Below are 16420 nucleotides of genomic sequence, written 5' to 3' on the forward strand. Positions count from 1 at the left end.
TTTTTCATCAGCTAACTTTTTTGCATGTTATCTTCTGAAAACAAGGAAAACTCCCCATTTAGCTCACAAGCATGTACAAGCAAGAAAAGCTTTATGAGGTCGTAAAAATGAAGGGGGTCTGCCCCTTAAGCGTACATCAGTAAGCCGCCTGTGAATAGACACACTTCACAGATTTTATTATTGATGCTGTTGTTATTATTTCAGGAATCCTGGCTTTTATTTGAAAGGAAGTACATGTAATTTCCTTTGGTAATTCTTCATAAATTAGATACTCCTTATGAAATGCAGGGATATCTCGAACCAAAAACACAAATGACTTGTCAGAACTCAGGATATAAGGATTTGCCATTTGACTGCATCCTGTTGGAGTGATCAGCTTTTTATTCTAGTGAGGTTCACTAATGTCTAAAATCATATGGGTCACATAAAAATGACAACGTCATCATTAAATCTGTCCAAGAAATAACCTTAATGAATTCCATAGAGAACTCCCACTTGATAATGGGAGTTAAGAAGTCATAATACTATTCCGACAGGAAGGTGTGGTTAAAAACATTTGAAAAGCACCAGCAATAATGAAAATGATGGGCTCATTGAGGAAGCAAAGTGTAATCTCCTCTCGGCAGGAAACCACAAAGTGGAGAAGCCCCTGCTTGGGGGACAATGAGACACAATCAAGGGACATTCAGCCTATTATGAATTAAGCATTTGAGAAGAGAATGACTTTTTCCATAGCAACAAAGCCTTAGAAAGTCCAGAATTTTATTGGCCAGATTCTTGTATTGTTCTTCCAGGGCAGCATGAATCCTCATGCTGGATGATTAAAAGTACCAGAAGCAAGTGTGACATTCAAATAGTCAAGGTCAATTGATAAATATGTATAGAAAGAATAGAAAAGGTAGTTACACTTATAAATAACCAGAATCCTCAAATCCCCAATTCAAAAGGTACACAATTTAGAAACTAATTACAACTGAAGTTTTAAGGATTTGATGCAATAACTCAGTGTTGCCTGATAAAATAATATACCCATTACCCAGGATGCAATCTTTGCTCCTCAAAGTATTGGTTTTGCTACGGTGTGATGAAAAGGTCCAATCCGCCTCTTTAATCAAAGCTTCATGCTGGGAGCGGACATGTGAGATAGTCTCTCTCCGATTGCCAAGAACCCTAAAAGAGAGTGGTGGGAAATTGTTCCCGGCCCAGAAGTACTAAAGAAACGCAGCACCATGTTGAAGGTGGAATGGCAGGAAGTCACAGGTGGCTTGTCGTGATGCTGGCATCATCCCGGATACTGTTGGCCCAGACACCTCCAACCGGCCCAGACACCTCCAACTGGCCCCCACGACCTGGCTCTCGTCACCTTCAACCATGGCCGACTACTGTCCAGATTCTCAAAGTCCATCCAAAATAGAGTTGAAATTCTTCTCTCATAAGAATTTGGTCATGATTTAAATGTAGTTAGAATTCTAGTTGCAAAGAATTTATGTTGAAAGCAGGAACTCTTACTTACCTTTAATACCTTGTGTGCCTAGAATAATGCCTGGTGGGGTGATTAGCAAGAGAATTAATGGGAGGACTTAGGAGGAAAGGGAAAATTTATAGGACTGTTGGAGGTGAAAGGCTATATTTAGAAAATTAAAGAAGCAAATCCAGCAACTGAATTAATACTCCACGACTCATTTAACTATTGATCAAAGAGAATTTATTCACAGAGTTTTTCAAATACAAACAAAATAGCACTTTCAAATTTTTTTATACAAAGTGAATATTGAAATAAATGTGGTACAGCACAGTACAATAATGAACAAAAGAAAACAAGGTCTAATGAATGGAAAATGTCTCTCATTACTCACTCCTTCAACTGAATTCTCTCCTACAGTGGACAGGAAGTTGCCTCTTTACTTCATAAGAATATCACAGCAGAAGCTACTCAGACGAAGACATCTTTCGTATTTTTGAATAATATTGAAATACAAAGGCTTAACTCTAAATGTCTGCATAAACACCAAACACGTGTTGAGGGCATAAAGAGTTTATGCAGGATATACAAAATACTGATAGAGTGGCTTATTGGTCCATTGATTAGGTTTAATGTATGCTTTATAAAGTGATAATACTGTATTTTAAGTGTACTTTAAAAAGAAAACAGAGGAGTAACGCACCCCCAAACCTCCCATACAATGTGTGCAACAAAGTCTATGTTTGCGCGTGGGCGTGTGTGTGGATACGCATATGTCTGTATGTGCTTTCAGAAGCGCCATGACCTACAGGGAACATCTGTGGGTTACCCTGCTTCCCAACATAGTACTGTTTCTCCTAGCCCTTGTAATTTTCATAGTCCTCATCTCGTAAAAACCCCAACCCCTTGTTTGCATATATAGGTTTGTTTGGCGTATGTATGTGTTCTACGTTAACAATACTCTGTGGAATAGAAACACCCAGCACCCTGCAATATTTTTAGCCTTTGGTCCATTTTTCTCTATTTTTCCATGTCCTCCATTTTTTTTTTTTTTGCACATCTTGCACAACCCTTTGACATTATGTAATGTTTACCATTCCAATGGGCTTCACCTCATTAGCACTGGTTGGATTAGAGAACCACTATTCCACCTTTTGAAAGTAGCTGGATGTTTCAGTCTCTCCAGACCCCCTTTGGCCTATCTTCTCCTCTGTTGGCTCTCGGTGGCTCCATCTCAGTAGGGGTACTGCTTCTGTTTCTTGCCCGAGAAGCAAGCCAGCCATGTGCACAGCAGCATGGCGGTTGCAGCACCTGCTCCCGTGCAGTAGTAGGCCCAGCCGATCTCACACTGGCCTAGGGACACAGGAGAGCGAGAGAAAACAGGCAGAGATCAGAATGATTTTTCAGGATGCTCTGTTATTTCTCCCAGTGTGTATGTTCCTGGCATACTGCAGTAAAACTGAAATAGCCATTAAAACTGTGGTGTACTCACTCAAATGGAATGATAACAAGTGCTGAAAGCTATCTCAAGACTGAAGAAAGCCAGAATGGTTGTTTGCATTTCAGAAGGACCTCTGGCCCATGCCTCCTGCTAGCTAAGAAGTCAGACGCCTATTCTCTTCCACCAATGCCCAGACTTCTGCTGAAGAAAAGGAGGAATGACAGCAATCAGGGTGGGGGGGGGGATGAAAGTATTAGTTCTAACTGAAACCATTCAAACTGATATGCACAATGAAAAAAAATCAAAATATAGATACATGCTTCTGCAAAGGGTCCACTCTGAGGAGGAGATCCATTTGAAGGATGAGGCTAAAATGAATACTGCTATTTATATAAAATTGCCTAACAACTTACACTCTACCTTTTGAATTGAAGAGCAAAACCTCCCAGGTTCTTCTGGGGCCAACACTCACCTTTAAATTAAAAGGTCATAAATGAGAACATAATGAAAAGGGTTCAAATGGGCCCTGACCTGTCAGAGTTGGATTAGTACTCCTGGCAATAGCAACACACCCATAATACTAAAAATATAATTAGTAAAAGAAAGCGGGAGTAGCTATTTTAATTTCAGAGAGAGCAGACTTCAAAGCAAGGAAAGTTATCAGGTATAAAGAAGGGCATTACACATTGATAAAGGAGTGCATTTTCCAGGAAGACATAATAATCTGTAATGTGTGTGTGCCTATCAACAGAGCGCCAAATTACATGACACAAAAACTGACAGATTTCAAGGAGAAATAGATAAATCCATTATCATGGTTGGAGACCTCAAAACCTTTCTATTGGAAATGGACAGATCCATCAGGCAGAAAAAAATCTGGAAGGACATAGTTGATATTAATCAACAGTATATAACTGACATCTATAGACTACTTCAACCAACAACAGCAGAATACACATTCTTCTCAAGGTCACATGGAAAATACAGAAAGATTCTGGGCCATTATACTCACCTTAAAACAGTTAAAAGAATAGAAATCATACATTGGCCACTCTTAGACTACAATGGAGTTAAACCAGAAATCAGTGACAGAAAGATCACTGGAAAATACCAACATCTTGGAGATTAAACAACACTTCTAAATAACACAGGGCTGAAGAAGAAATCTCAAAAGAAATAAAAAAATAGTTTGAACTAAATGAAAATGAAAACACAACTTAACAAACTTTGTAGACTGCAATGGAAACAGTGCTTAGAGGGAAATGAATGGCATCAAAAGCATATATTAGAAAAGAAGAAAGATCTATAAACAATAATATAACTTTCTGCCTTAGGAAACTAGAAAAAGATGAATAAATTAAACTCAAAGTGAGCAGAAGAAAATGGATGAGTTAGAGCAGAAATCATTAACATTCTATGAGACCATCATTGCCCTAACACCAAAACCAGACAAAAACATTACAAGAAAAGAAAACTACAAACTTGTTATTTTTCATGAACAGATACAAAAATTCTCAACAAACTATTAGCAGATTGAACCCAACAATGTATAAAAAGAATTATACACACAACCAAGTGTAGTTTGTCCCAAATATAAAAGGCACATTTAGCATTCAAAAGTCAATTAATATACTGGGGTGCATGGGTGGCTCAGTTGGTTAAATGTCTGACTCTTGATTTTGACTCAGTTCATGATCTCAGGGTCATGGGATTAAGCCCCAAGTCAGGAATCTACACTTGGTGGGGAGTCTGCTTGAGATTCTCTCTCTCCCTCTGCCCACCCCCACTCCCACCCCCTGCTCCTCTCTTTCTCTCTCTAAAATGGGTAAATTAATCTTTTAAAAAAGTCAGTTAATATAATGTATCACATCAAAAGACTAAAAGGAATCACAGGATTATATCAATAGATGCAGAAAAAAGGATTTAACAAAAATCCAACATCCATTCATGATTTTAAAAAATTCTCAGGGAACTAGGAATAGAGGGAAATATTCCCACCTTGTCAAAGAACATCTAAAAACGTTTACAGCTAATATCATACCTAATGGTGAGAAACTTAAAGCTTTTTATTTTCAGATTAATTTTAATTAGTGCCTGTAGGAAATTCAGGAGAATTTTGAGGGATTGCCATTTCAATGATCTTGATGAAACTGCTTAGATATAGTTATTATTAAACTTCAGTAAGAAAGTCCAAAAATTTATTAATATCTTCACGGTAAAAGAAATGGCAGAGGAAGATTGCTCCATCGTACTGCATTGTGCCTTTCCCACAAGGCAAGGCTGTCCCCTCTCACCACTCCTTTGCAACATTTTACTGAAAGTTCTAGCTAATGCAATAAGGCAGGAAAAGAAAATAAAAGGTACACAGATTGGGAAATAAAACTGTCCTTGTTTGTAGATGGCATGATTGTCTATATAGAAATTGTGAAAGAATCCACAAAAAAACCAAACTAAAACAAACGAACAAAAAAACCACTCCTGGAACTAATAAGCAATTATAGCAAGGTTGCAGGATACGAGGGTAATATACAAAAGTCAATTGTTTCTTATATATCGGCAATGAACAAGTGGAATTTGGAATTTAAAAGATAATACCATTTACATTAGCACCCTCAAAAATGAAATAATTAGGTATAAATCTAATAAAATACAAGATCTATATGAGAAAATCTACAAAATTCTGATGAACAAAATCAAAGGACTAAATAAATGGAAAAACAGTCCATGTTCACAAATAGGAAGACCTGATAGTATCAAGATGTCAGTCCCTCCTAACTTGGTCTATAGATTTAGTGCAATCCTATTCAAAATCTCAGAAAGTTATTTTGTGGCTATTGACAAACTGACTCTAAGGTTTATATGAAGAGGCAAAAGACTCGGAATAGCCAACATAATATTGAACAAAATTCAACAAAGTTCAACACAGTTAGAGGACGGGCGCTACTCAGCTTCAAGACTTACTATAAATCTCCAATAATCAAAACAGCGTGGTACTGGTGAAAGAACAAAGAGACCAAAGCAACAGAATAGAGAGCCCAGAAATAGACCCACATAAATATAGTGAAGTGACTTTTCACAGAGGAGCTGAGGCAATAAAATGAAGCAAAGATCGTCTTTTCAATAAATGGTGCTGGAATATCTGGACATCCACATGCAAAAAAAAAGAAATTGGACATACATCTTACAGTCTTCATAAAAATTAACTAAAACTAGATCATAGACCTAAATGTAACACATAAACTCCTCAAAGATAATATAACAGAAAAACTAGGTAACCTTGAGTAGCGTGATGACCTCAGGTATAACACAATCCATCAAGAGCACAATCCATGAAGGAACTAATTGAAAGGCTGAACTTCATTAACACTAAAAAAAACACACACCTCTGCTCTGTGAAAAGCAGTGTTAAGAGAATGAGAAGATAAGCCACAAACTGGGACAAAATATTTGCAAAAGATATATCTGATAAAGGCATCTTATCCAAAATATACAAAGAACCATTGAAATTCAACAATAAGAAAACAAACAACCTGATTTTAAAAATGGGCCAAAGATCCTAACAGACACGTTACCAAAGAAGATCTACAGACGGCAGATAAGCACATGGAAAGATACTCCATATTATATGTCATAAGGGAAGTGCAAACGAAAATGAGATACCACTTCATACTTATTAGAATGGCCCAAATCTGGAACACTGACCCCACCAAATGCTGGTGAGTATGTGAAACAAGAGGAACTCTCACACATCGGTGGTGAGCACGATTGTACAGCCATTCGAGAAGACCGTTTGGTGGTTTCTTATAAAAGTAAACATACTCATACCTTACAATTCAGCAATCACACTCCTTGGTACTTACCTGAAGGAGACAAAAGCTTACGTCCACACAAAAATGTGCACATGGATGTTTTTAGCAGCTTTAACCATAATTAACGAAACTTTAAAGGAACCAAGATGCCCTTCAGGGCCAGGACTTGGGTTCCATGTTCAAGAATAAAAAGTCATTGACCCAGAATATCCTATTTGAATTAATAAAATAGGTTTCTGCATTCATTATTCCTCCCCTTCCCAATTTCTTTTTTACAGCATTCAAATTATTCTTTGTGTGTGCACAGTATGGAAGGCCTCTGTATCTTTCATTGAACATTGTCTTTTCTGCTCTAATTTTAATCCTTCTTTTAGCCAGTCTTACGATCTCATCAGAAAATGCTTTGACAACAATTTTCCTCCCTTTTCTTTTATCATTTATACATTACATTAGATAAAACACATACACCTAGACATTTAGATTTCAGTCATTGAACCCATAAACCATAGATTGAAAACTATACCCTTTTTTTCTTAACAAGTCAGTCATTTTACCTCGTTCATTAATAACTTTTCTCTTGAAAAATACAGAGACTGTTAAGTGTAACATGCAATTTGACTTCATATCTTTGCCGCATTTACAGACAAGAAGGTGAGGTCAGGCAAAACTAAGTGAGTCATTGGCTTGTTGTGGTCACCATAAAGCAACACCAGCGAGATTAAATCAAGGGCCTCCACATCTCAAGAGTATACTACCCAGGGACACAGACAATAGGCCATGTGCAGTCTTTCCCCTGGGTGTCATCCTTGCTTTCTCCCTTTCCATATCAAATATTAATAACAATTTAAACATAGCAAACATGTATGATTATTACTTGCTCTGAATTGTTAGAAGACCTTTACATGGAGTAAATATTTATGCACTTAATCCTCGTAAGAACATGATGTGATAGGTACATTGAGATGGGAAAACTAAAGCCAAGAAAAATGCAATAACCCGCTCAAAGACTCACCCTTAGTAAGTGGCGAGTCCTTTGCCTCTCTCCAGAGTTGATCCTCTGCACTAGCACTCCTCAAACGCCTGCAGCACCCTCGTGCCGTCTTAACTGCCATCACTGTTTTCCTGTCTCCCTGCTTCTGCTTATGGTATCACCAGCCGCAAAGCAGGCAGCAATCTTTGTAAAAATAAATCCTGTTAAGACCCTGCCTTCCTTAAAATTTTCTTTTTTTTTTTTTTAAAGATTTTATTTATTTATTAGACAGAGAGAGACAGCCAGCGAGAGAGGGAACACAAGCAGGGGGAGTGGGAGAGGAAGAAGCAGGCTCATAGCGGAGGAGCCTGATGTGGGGCTCGATCCCAGAACGCTGAGATCACACCCTGAGCCAAAGGCAGACGCCCAACCACTGTGCCACCCAGGCGCCCCATCCTTAAAATTTTCTAATGGATTATCAAACATCCAATCTCCTTCCAATGGCCTATCAGGCCTTGAATGAGCTCATATGTGCCTACTTTTCAAAACTCATGACCAACTTCCCTCTTGTTTCTGGACACACTGGCTGCCTTCTCTGGACCTCAGGAGGCTTGCTGCTGGCTTGGGTCCTTCATGTTCATTACTCCTTGGACTCAGAAAGTTCTACTCCAGATCATTAGACAGCTGGCTCCTCCTGAAATGGCAACTCTGTAGATACGTCCCACCCCCGACCTGCTTCATCAAAGTCACACTATTCCTCTACCTCGTTTTATTGCCTTTGTACCAAGCACTTACATGGTTTGTAAATACTCTGTGTGTGTGTGTGTGTGTGTGTGTGTGTGCGTGCGCGCGCATGTATGAGTACATGTGTTTAATTTCAGTCTCTTCCACTAGAATGAAAGCTTCAATTAGGGGAGATGTTTGTATATTTTCTTCGCTATTCTACCCCTACCACAGTGCCTGGCTCATAGTAGGCACTCGCTAAATAAATGTTGAATGAAAGGCAAAGTAAAAGAGAAACAGGAAGGAAGGAAAGTAGGCAGATAGCCAGTCCCTGAAAAACACAGTAAATCTGGAATTTTATTAAAAGAATAACTCTAGTCCTGTTTTGGCACGAAACTTTTGGAGAGAAGTTCCCAAACCAACTTTATAGCATTTACAATCTCATACAGAGTCTGTTAAATTAATAGGTGAATAGATCCTGAAAGATCACATCTCCCCCTTGGGGTAGGTCTCACTGGCACAACGACCTCCATCAATAGTCAGATTTGGTAAGTATTTTTTCAAGGGTAACAGAGTCTTCCTCATGGACCAAATTTTCTGATAACCATCCACAAATGTGGCTGGGGAATAATCTCCATTTGTAAATCCTAGGAATAATCTCCATTTTGAATTATCCCTTAGCTGGATTAAATAAATCTAGGAGGGAGAATTAATAGGTAGCTAAGAGCTGGCAGGTGGTTTAGAGCCTTTCAAGAAGTCAGCAAAATTTGTGGGCAATCCATTCAGCCTAGGGCTCATGACATGGAACACAATCAATCATTCATTAATAACAAGGTATTGACCTACACACAGTTCCGTGACCTAACAGGAAAAGCAGAGGACATAATTCTTTATTAATTATTGGATACTTATTCAAGAAAAAGTAACTGGTGAGGGCAGGTACTTGAAAATAGTCCATGTGACAGTAGCCGTGTGGATTAAATACAGATGAAAAAGAAGCTGGGGCGCCTGGGTAGCGCAGTCGTTAAGCGTCTGCCTTCGGCTCAGGGCGTGATACCGGCGTTCTGGGATCGAGCCCCACATCAGGCTCCTCCGCTGGGAGCCTGCTTCTTCCTCTCCCACTCCCTCTGCTGTGTTCCCTCTCTCTCGCTGGCTGTCTCTTTGTCACATAAATAAATAAATCTTAAAAAAAGATGAAAAAGAAGCTAATAAAGAATTGACTACTGAGGACCCGGGAGAGAGAGCATATATATATATTTTTTTCCTCTCCAGGGAAGTCAATAGACTATAGGGGCTCTTCACTGGCAAGGCTGGTAGCAGATGGTATAGATATTCTATCTAATTCCTCTATACCCCTTAGTTGAGTTCTCACCCTTAGCTTCTGATTGTGCCCTGCTCCTAACAGCTTACCCTTGCGATGCTCTTCAGAGGACCCATGAGTGTGGAGCCATGTTGCCCCAACTCTCAGAGAGCTTAAGTGTCCCCTGGTGTGGCCAGTAGCCAATGACTGACTGGAGGTGCAGGATTTGGAGAGCCAGTTTTCTCACCTCCAGGCGAGACTAACTCTGTGGTGGAATGAACGTTCCAGAGCCTCAGTGAGTTCAGGGTGAGGCTGGGACCTTGCCTCAAATTGCACCCTTGCCCGGCGTTTATCTCTTCACTACTTTACTTCCCATTTCTTAACTGGTTTCTTGAACAAGAATCCTTATCTCAGGATCTGCTCTGGGGAACTGGATTTAAGACAAGAGCAAGTAAACAAAATCTTTCTTGCTTTTTCTTTTTCATAATAAAGGTTTGTGAGGTTTCAATTGTCAGAGGCTTAACCACACCACCCACCTATCCAACCCACCCAGGCCCTGCCATCGCTGAAAGACCCACGACATAGAGTCTTCAGTGATGTGGGAAACAAAGGAAAAAGAAAAAAAAATTGCTTATTACTTATAGCCCATTGACGAAGTCCTTGAAACAGGTAGAGAGACCTTCCTCTCGGAGCTCAGCTGCGTGGACGCTAATACTTTGCTGAGGGCAAAAGGCAACCTTAGGCTAACATTATCCCAAACCCCTAGAATTGTGAGTCTATTTAAACAAATAAAAATTCCTTTGGAAACTTCCTTTATCTCTATCCCCCAAGATATATGTTGGCAATCGTCCTCCAAGCATATGGCCCGCTGATTTACATCTGAAGGGTCTCATGACGAGGGTTTTACTAGACAATAATAAATGATCTTTGCCCAACAATACCTGGCCCCCTCAAGGTACTGGAAACCTTGCTTCCAAAATTCTTTAGAGACTTACCCTATCCCTAACCTCTTCCCAACTTGAAAGTAGATAATCGGCCACTCCTGACAACCTCAAGGCAGCTCTTTCTGCCCATAGGTCCTGTCCCCATGTTTTAATAAAACCACCTTTTTGCACTGAAGACGTCTCAAGAATTCCTTCTTACCATCGGCTCTGAACCCCAACACTTCCTAAATCACTCAGCACCAGGCGTCTTCACGACTGTCTTCCTAGGGGCACATCCAATTCCATGTCTTGTTAAGTATATATGTATCATTTCTAAGAATTGTTGTTTCTGGAGCCCTTCTTGTTGTGTCGTAAAACATGGAGTCAACTCATCAAACCAGCGGTTTATCAGATGAAAATAAAAAGAAAGGAAACTAAATAAAGTCATTTAAAAGGTGTGCCACAGGAAAAGAAAATGTTTGAGAATGTCATCAGATATTGACACTAATTACTCAAATATGCAAATTTATGTGTGAAATCTATACGTTTTGTGATTTAACTTCAGCAACTGGCTCAGATCCAAAATAAGCAACTAATGTCCTGTGTGATTTAGAAGAAAAATATTCCTCTATTTCAGATTCCTCTATTCCTCTATTTCAAGACTTTCACTTACTAAGTAATTCATAAAATACAGAATCATTAACTCAATACGGATTAATTCTGGTAATTTGGATTATTTAGAAATATAGCTGGCCCATCAAACTACCCTCAAAAGGATATACAAAAATCACATACACACACAGACACACGCACACAGACACACGCACAGACACACGCACCCAGACACACGCACAGACACACGCACCCAGACACAAGCACCCAGACACACGCACAGACACACGCACCCAGACACACGCACACAGACACACGCACAGACACACGCACACAGACACACGCACACAGACACACGCACAGACACACGCACACAGACACACGCACCCAAATATCTTTTGAGAAGCAGGAAATGGAGAAGATCAATCTGGTAAGATCAAGATGTGTCAATAGGATTTCGGCAAATCTGAAGAATCACTAAGTCCTCCCACCCCTGATTCTTGATTCCTTTCCTCCCATTCTTCCTCTCTCTCTCAATCATTCATTGATGCAACAAATATTTCTTAAGTGCCTACTTTGACTAGGAATCCCCGGATGCTGGGGATCTTGTGGGAAACAAGATGGATGCAGTCCCTGCTATCAAGGGGTTTTGTCTAGTCAAGGAAGTACGAAACAATAATTATGCAGATGATTACATAATAATTGACACGTGTTTTGAGGAAAAAAAATTCGGGATGCTAAGACAGCAAAATCACAGGGAATCTTTACAGTGTGATCAGCGAAGGTGAGTCTTATATTAGAAGTGAAATATATGCTGAGACCTGGAAGAAGAGCAGGAGCAAACAAACTGGAAATGTGAAAGGCCGGGGAAGAGCGTACTTGCACTTGGGGGCTGGGAAATGGAGAAAGAGGGAAATGTGAAAAGCCAGGGAAGAGTGTACTTGCACTTGGGGGCTGGCAAATGGAGAAGAGCGTACTTGCACTTGGGGGCTGGGAAATGGAGAAAGAGGGAAATGTGAAAAGCCAGGGAAGAGTGTACTTGCACTTGGGGGCTGGCAAATGGAGAAGAGCGTACTTGCACTTGGGGGCTGGGAAATGGAGAAAGAGGGGCAAATTCAGGTCTTGTTAAAGCATTGATCAAAAAAGAAACGAGTGTCACTTTGGGTGTAAGCAAGAGATGGGGTTGGATATGACCACTTCCAGAGTTTGAGAGCTTGAAACCTAAAAACTTCTTCTCCAGAATTTTCATCTGTATTAGTAGATAAAAATGTAAGGTATTCAACATTGATCAATAAATCTTGAGCACCTATTATACGTATTGCAATGGTATAGGAGCTGGAGACCCGGCAGCGAACACGACAGACAGGGTCTTTGGTCTAACAAAGTTTATGTTCCAGTAAGACCAATTCTCAAGGATCGCTCACATCACTTGCATAATTTTAAACTATCCCTTGTATATTTTACACATATATTTTGTAGAAGTTCAGTCTGATGAAATTGACCAGATACAAGAGGGATTTTTTTTCCCATGAAACATAAATACAAATACAAAATATCTAGAGTTCGTGAGAGTTCTGTGATTTTCTAGCTGCACCCTGGACATGCTGAACCTTAAACTTCTCCACGGGAAAAAGAAAAGGAGATTTTTTTCTCTTTGAGCGTGATTCCACTGTCCAAATCCACACGCTCAATAATAAGACATGAGCACCATCTTTTATAATAACAAGAGGAAAAAGTCTTTTTGAGTATATTAAGCTATCAGGAAAGTGTGTATGTTTTAAACCGTATGGTGGTCCATGAGTAGTAACAGGACCAAAGGAAACCAGGAAATAAGGGGCCATTTTTCCAAGGCCCCTCTCTCCCCCAGTCAAGGCAATAAATGCTTGTATTATAAGGCAAACCAAAAGCATTTTACTAGAGGGCAAGTTCTGTCTGTGATCCTTTCAGGAAATTAGAGAAGCAAATCTGTTTAAACTTTCCCTTTCGCTCTCTGTAATGCTCCATCAGACAGGACTCCAAGCTTGCTTGGTTGGCAAATTGCTGCTTTCAACAATGGGCAATACTATTCTTGACAGATAAAATAGAGGTTAATGGGACAGAAAGCAGCAAACCACAGCCACCTGCCAAGTCCCTGGAAAAAGATGCTGTGGCGGCGTTCCAGGGCAGGCCCGAAGACGAGATGGGGTGCGAGAGGTGTGGCTGGCTCCCGGCAGGCTCAAGTTAGTTTTTGGTGCCGCTTGTTGTCAGTAATAGAGACCGAAGAAAAAGTACAATGAATCCAGCCTTACTATGAGTAACAATGGAATTCAGAGATCTTTCACCTTCTGAGGAAATGGCAGTTTGACCTCTGCTTTTTCATTAATTGGTGCCATTAACATTTCAGAGCCTACTCTCTGACACTGGGTCTGCCTGCTCTCCTTTGGTATCCTGGTGCTCAGTGCCAGGCCTGGACCACAGCAGACGATCAGTGCATGTTCCCGGCATGAATGAGTATCAGACACGGTACTTGTGCTGAGAAGACGAACCTGAAATTAATAATTATATAGCAGTTGTCAGGTATATAGACCATGAGCCAGGTGTGGAGCAGTTCGCAAATGGCATCTCTCACTTTATCATTTTTGCCTCTGGCGCTTTCCAGAAATTAGAGAAACAAATCTGATGATATTTTTCCAGCATGGTTCCCATTGTGCAGATGAAGAAACTGAGTTACATGCAAGGTAACTTTCCTGGTATCTCAAATAAATGGTGAAGCTTGGACTCGCACTTGGGTCTAACTGATTCCAGAACTTTCTCCCGTGTTCAGATAATGTATTAGGATGTCCTACATCAAATGTCTTTTTCCCATTTCCATTTGTTAAGATAATACTTGTTGATGTGGGAAAAAGAGGAAAAAGAAAAATCACCAAATTTCCTTACTACTTACAGCCCATTGACAAGTCCTTGAAACAGGCAGAGTGACCTTCCTCTAGGGACCCAACCGCCTCTGTCTTGATACTTTGCTGAGGGCAAAAGGCAATCATAGCCCAACCCCCAGGAGCCTGTAAGTCTCCTTTAACATATAAAAATTCCTTTGGAAACTTCCTTTATCTCTACCCCCCCAAGATACATGTTGGCAATCATCCCCCAAGCATATGACCCATTAATATACATCTGGAGGGTCTCATGACTGAGGTTTTACTAGACAGTAATGATGAGGGAGCAGAAGGCTGGCTGAAGACAAAGCATAAGCTGACACCCCGCAACCTCCCCCCACCCCCACTCCTGCGGGGGGACTTGTGTGACATTCTTCCAGGAAGCCCCCAACCATCTTAATGCTAATGCCTTGCTAGAGGGGAAAACCACCTTAACTTGACAATGGCAAGGCCTCCGGTATCCTGTGAGTCTTCTTTAACATATGAAAATCCTTTTGAAACCTCCCTTTTTCCTTACCTCCCCCAACACCATAGTATATAATCAGCCAGCCCTCACAACCCTGGGGCAGCAGCTCTTTCTGCCCACGGCTCCTGTCCCCGTGCTTTAATAAACCACCATTTTGCACCAAAGGTCTCAAGAATTCTTTCTTGGTCATTGGCTCTGGACTCCACCCCACTGAACCTCACGTATATTCCAAAACCACATCAGTAATAAATGACTTTCTCGACAATAGCTAGCCCCCTCAAGGTCCTGGAAATCTTGTTTCCAAAATACCTGGGAGGCTTACGCTACCCCTAACCTTCTCCCAACTTGAAAGTATATAATGGGCCACTCCTATGACCCCAGTGCAGTTCTTTCTGCCCACAGGCCCTGTCCCCATGCTTTAATAAAACCACCTTTTTGCACCAAAGAATTCCTTCTTGGCCATCCGTTTCAAACCCTAATGTCTTTCCTACATCACTTGTCTTTGCTAGAACTTACATGCCTAGGAGAAATAAAATATATTTTACTCCTTTGAATGTATGGGTCTTCTTAGAAGACTCCACGTCCCTGTGTCCACCTTGCACGGTTCTAGTTATTAAAGGCCTGTCTCTGGCTGACGTGGCACCCCGTTCCCGAGGTGGTGGCCCCAAACCTGTACTCTCTTCGCTACCCCAACCCTTCTAGAGAATGTGGGGAGGTGGGGTCCAGGCAACTTGCTTGATGAATTCAGATCGCTGATTCTTCCTCCATGTGAACCTGGCTCTGGACATGCCCCCAAACTGCATATTATGACCCTTGCCTGACTCTGTCCGCACAGAGCCGATGGAGGGCTCCAGGTCCCGGGCACACACCAGCTCCCTTCTCCAGGCACTGTCAGTCAACCCTCAGGAGTTTGTCAGGAGCCATCATGCTGCCCTCAGCCCTACGCAGAGATGTGGCCCCAGAGCTGCCCCTGCTTACAACGTTGGAGTAAAACAACACAAAACACGGTAGCCCAGCAGCCCTGCCCTCTCACTGATGCCATCTGACCAAACTCCACGTGTGCTGGCCTCCTGGGCTCTGCGTTGGAACCCAAGCCCCACCCGTTCCCATCTTCACTAGGTCACTGCCAAGTTCCCAGACTTGTGGTCACAAGGGCCTGAGTCCAGATATCATAAATGACTGACCCTATTTACCAAGGTGGCATATCTTTCCCTCTGTGATATTTTAAAATGTTCAGCATGCTAAGATAGAAATACAAAGCCTGTGTAGAAAAGAAGCAGACATTTTCAATTTCATCCGTTTCGCTGTATAAATAACGAAGCATGAAGGTGGATGGATCACTGGAGAGACAGAGACTTTTGTCCTCTTAAATACCAGGGACAAAAGTTGGACAGGTCTTTCTCCTCTTGAATAAATTCCTTCATGTCTCTTCATATTCAGACCATCTTGTCTGCATAGGCATTAAAAAAAAAAAAAAAACAACCAAGAACGAAAAGAATCTATGGCAAGACCAATTCCTTTTGTTCTTTTGAGAAGTGACTGAACAAAGGTGTCACTAGTAAAAAAAAAAAAAGTTTTAAACCTTTGGCCTAAAACATACAAAGGCTTTAATTCAAACGTTTAATGGGACAAGTGATTAAAATGATACATTGTACGTCTGAAAAGAGAAGAGAAGAACACCCAAACTTGGTTGCCAGGTTCAAATCTAGAGGTAAAAAGGCTGAAGGAAGGAAGTCCATAAAGCGTGGCTCTTCCTTAAGCTCCCGGGCTGGCGTCCGTCTGTTCAGTGCTGGAAGAACAAA

At 40.9% G+C, this 16420-nt stretch overlaps 1 protein-coding gene across 1 annotated transcript in view; it reads right to left on the reverse strand.

The window, feature by feature from the left end:
* Window positions 1-1688: 1688 nt before the first annotated feature.
* LHFPL6 (LHFPL tetraspan subfamily member 6) overlaps window positions 1689-16420 on the reverse strand; it is a 242079-nt gene continuing 227347 nt past the window's right edge. Inside the window, exon 4 of the mRNA XM_040622259.1 lies at window positions 1689-2815. Coding sequence (XP_040478193.1) covers window positions 2697-2815 — 119 coding nt within the window. The 3' untranslated portion in view covers window positions 1689-2696. The remainder of the gene's footprint in view (window positions 2816-16420) is intronic.

Source organism: Ursus maritimus, unplaced genomic scaffold, assembly GCF_017311325.1.
Source record: "Ursus maritimus isolate PB19 unplaced genomic scaffold, ASM1731132v1 scaffold_10, whole genome shotgun sequence".
Lineage (NCBI taxonomy): Eukaryota > Metazoa > Chordata > Mammalia > Carnivora > Ursidae > Ursus > Ursus maritimus.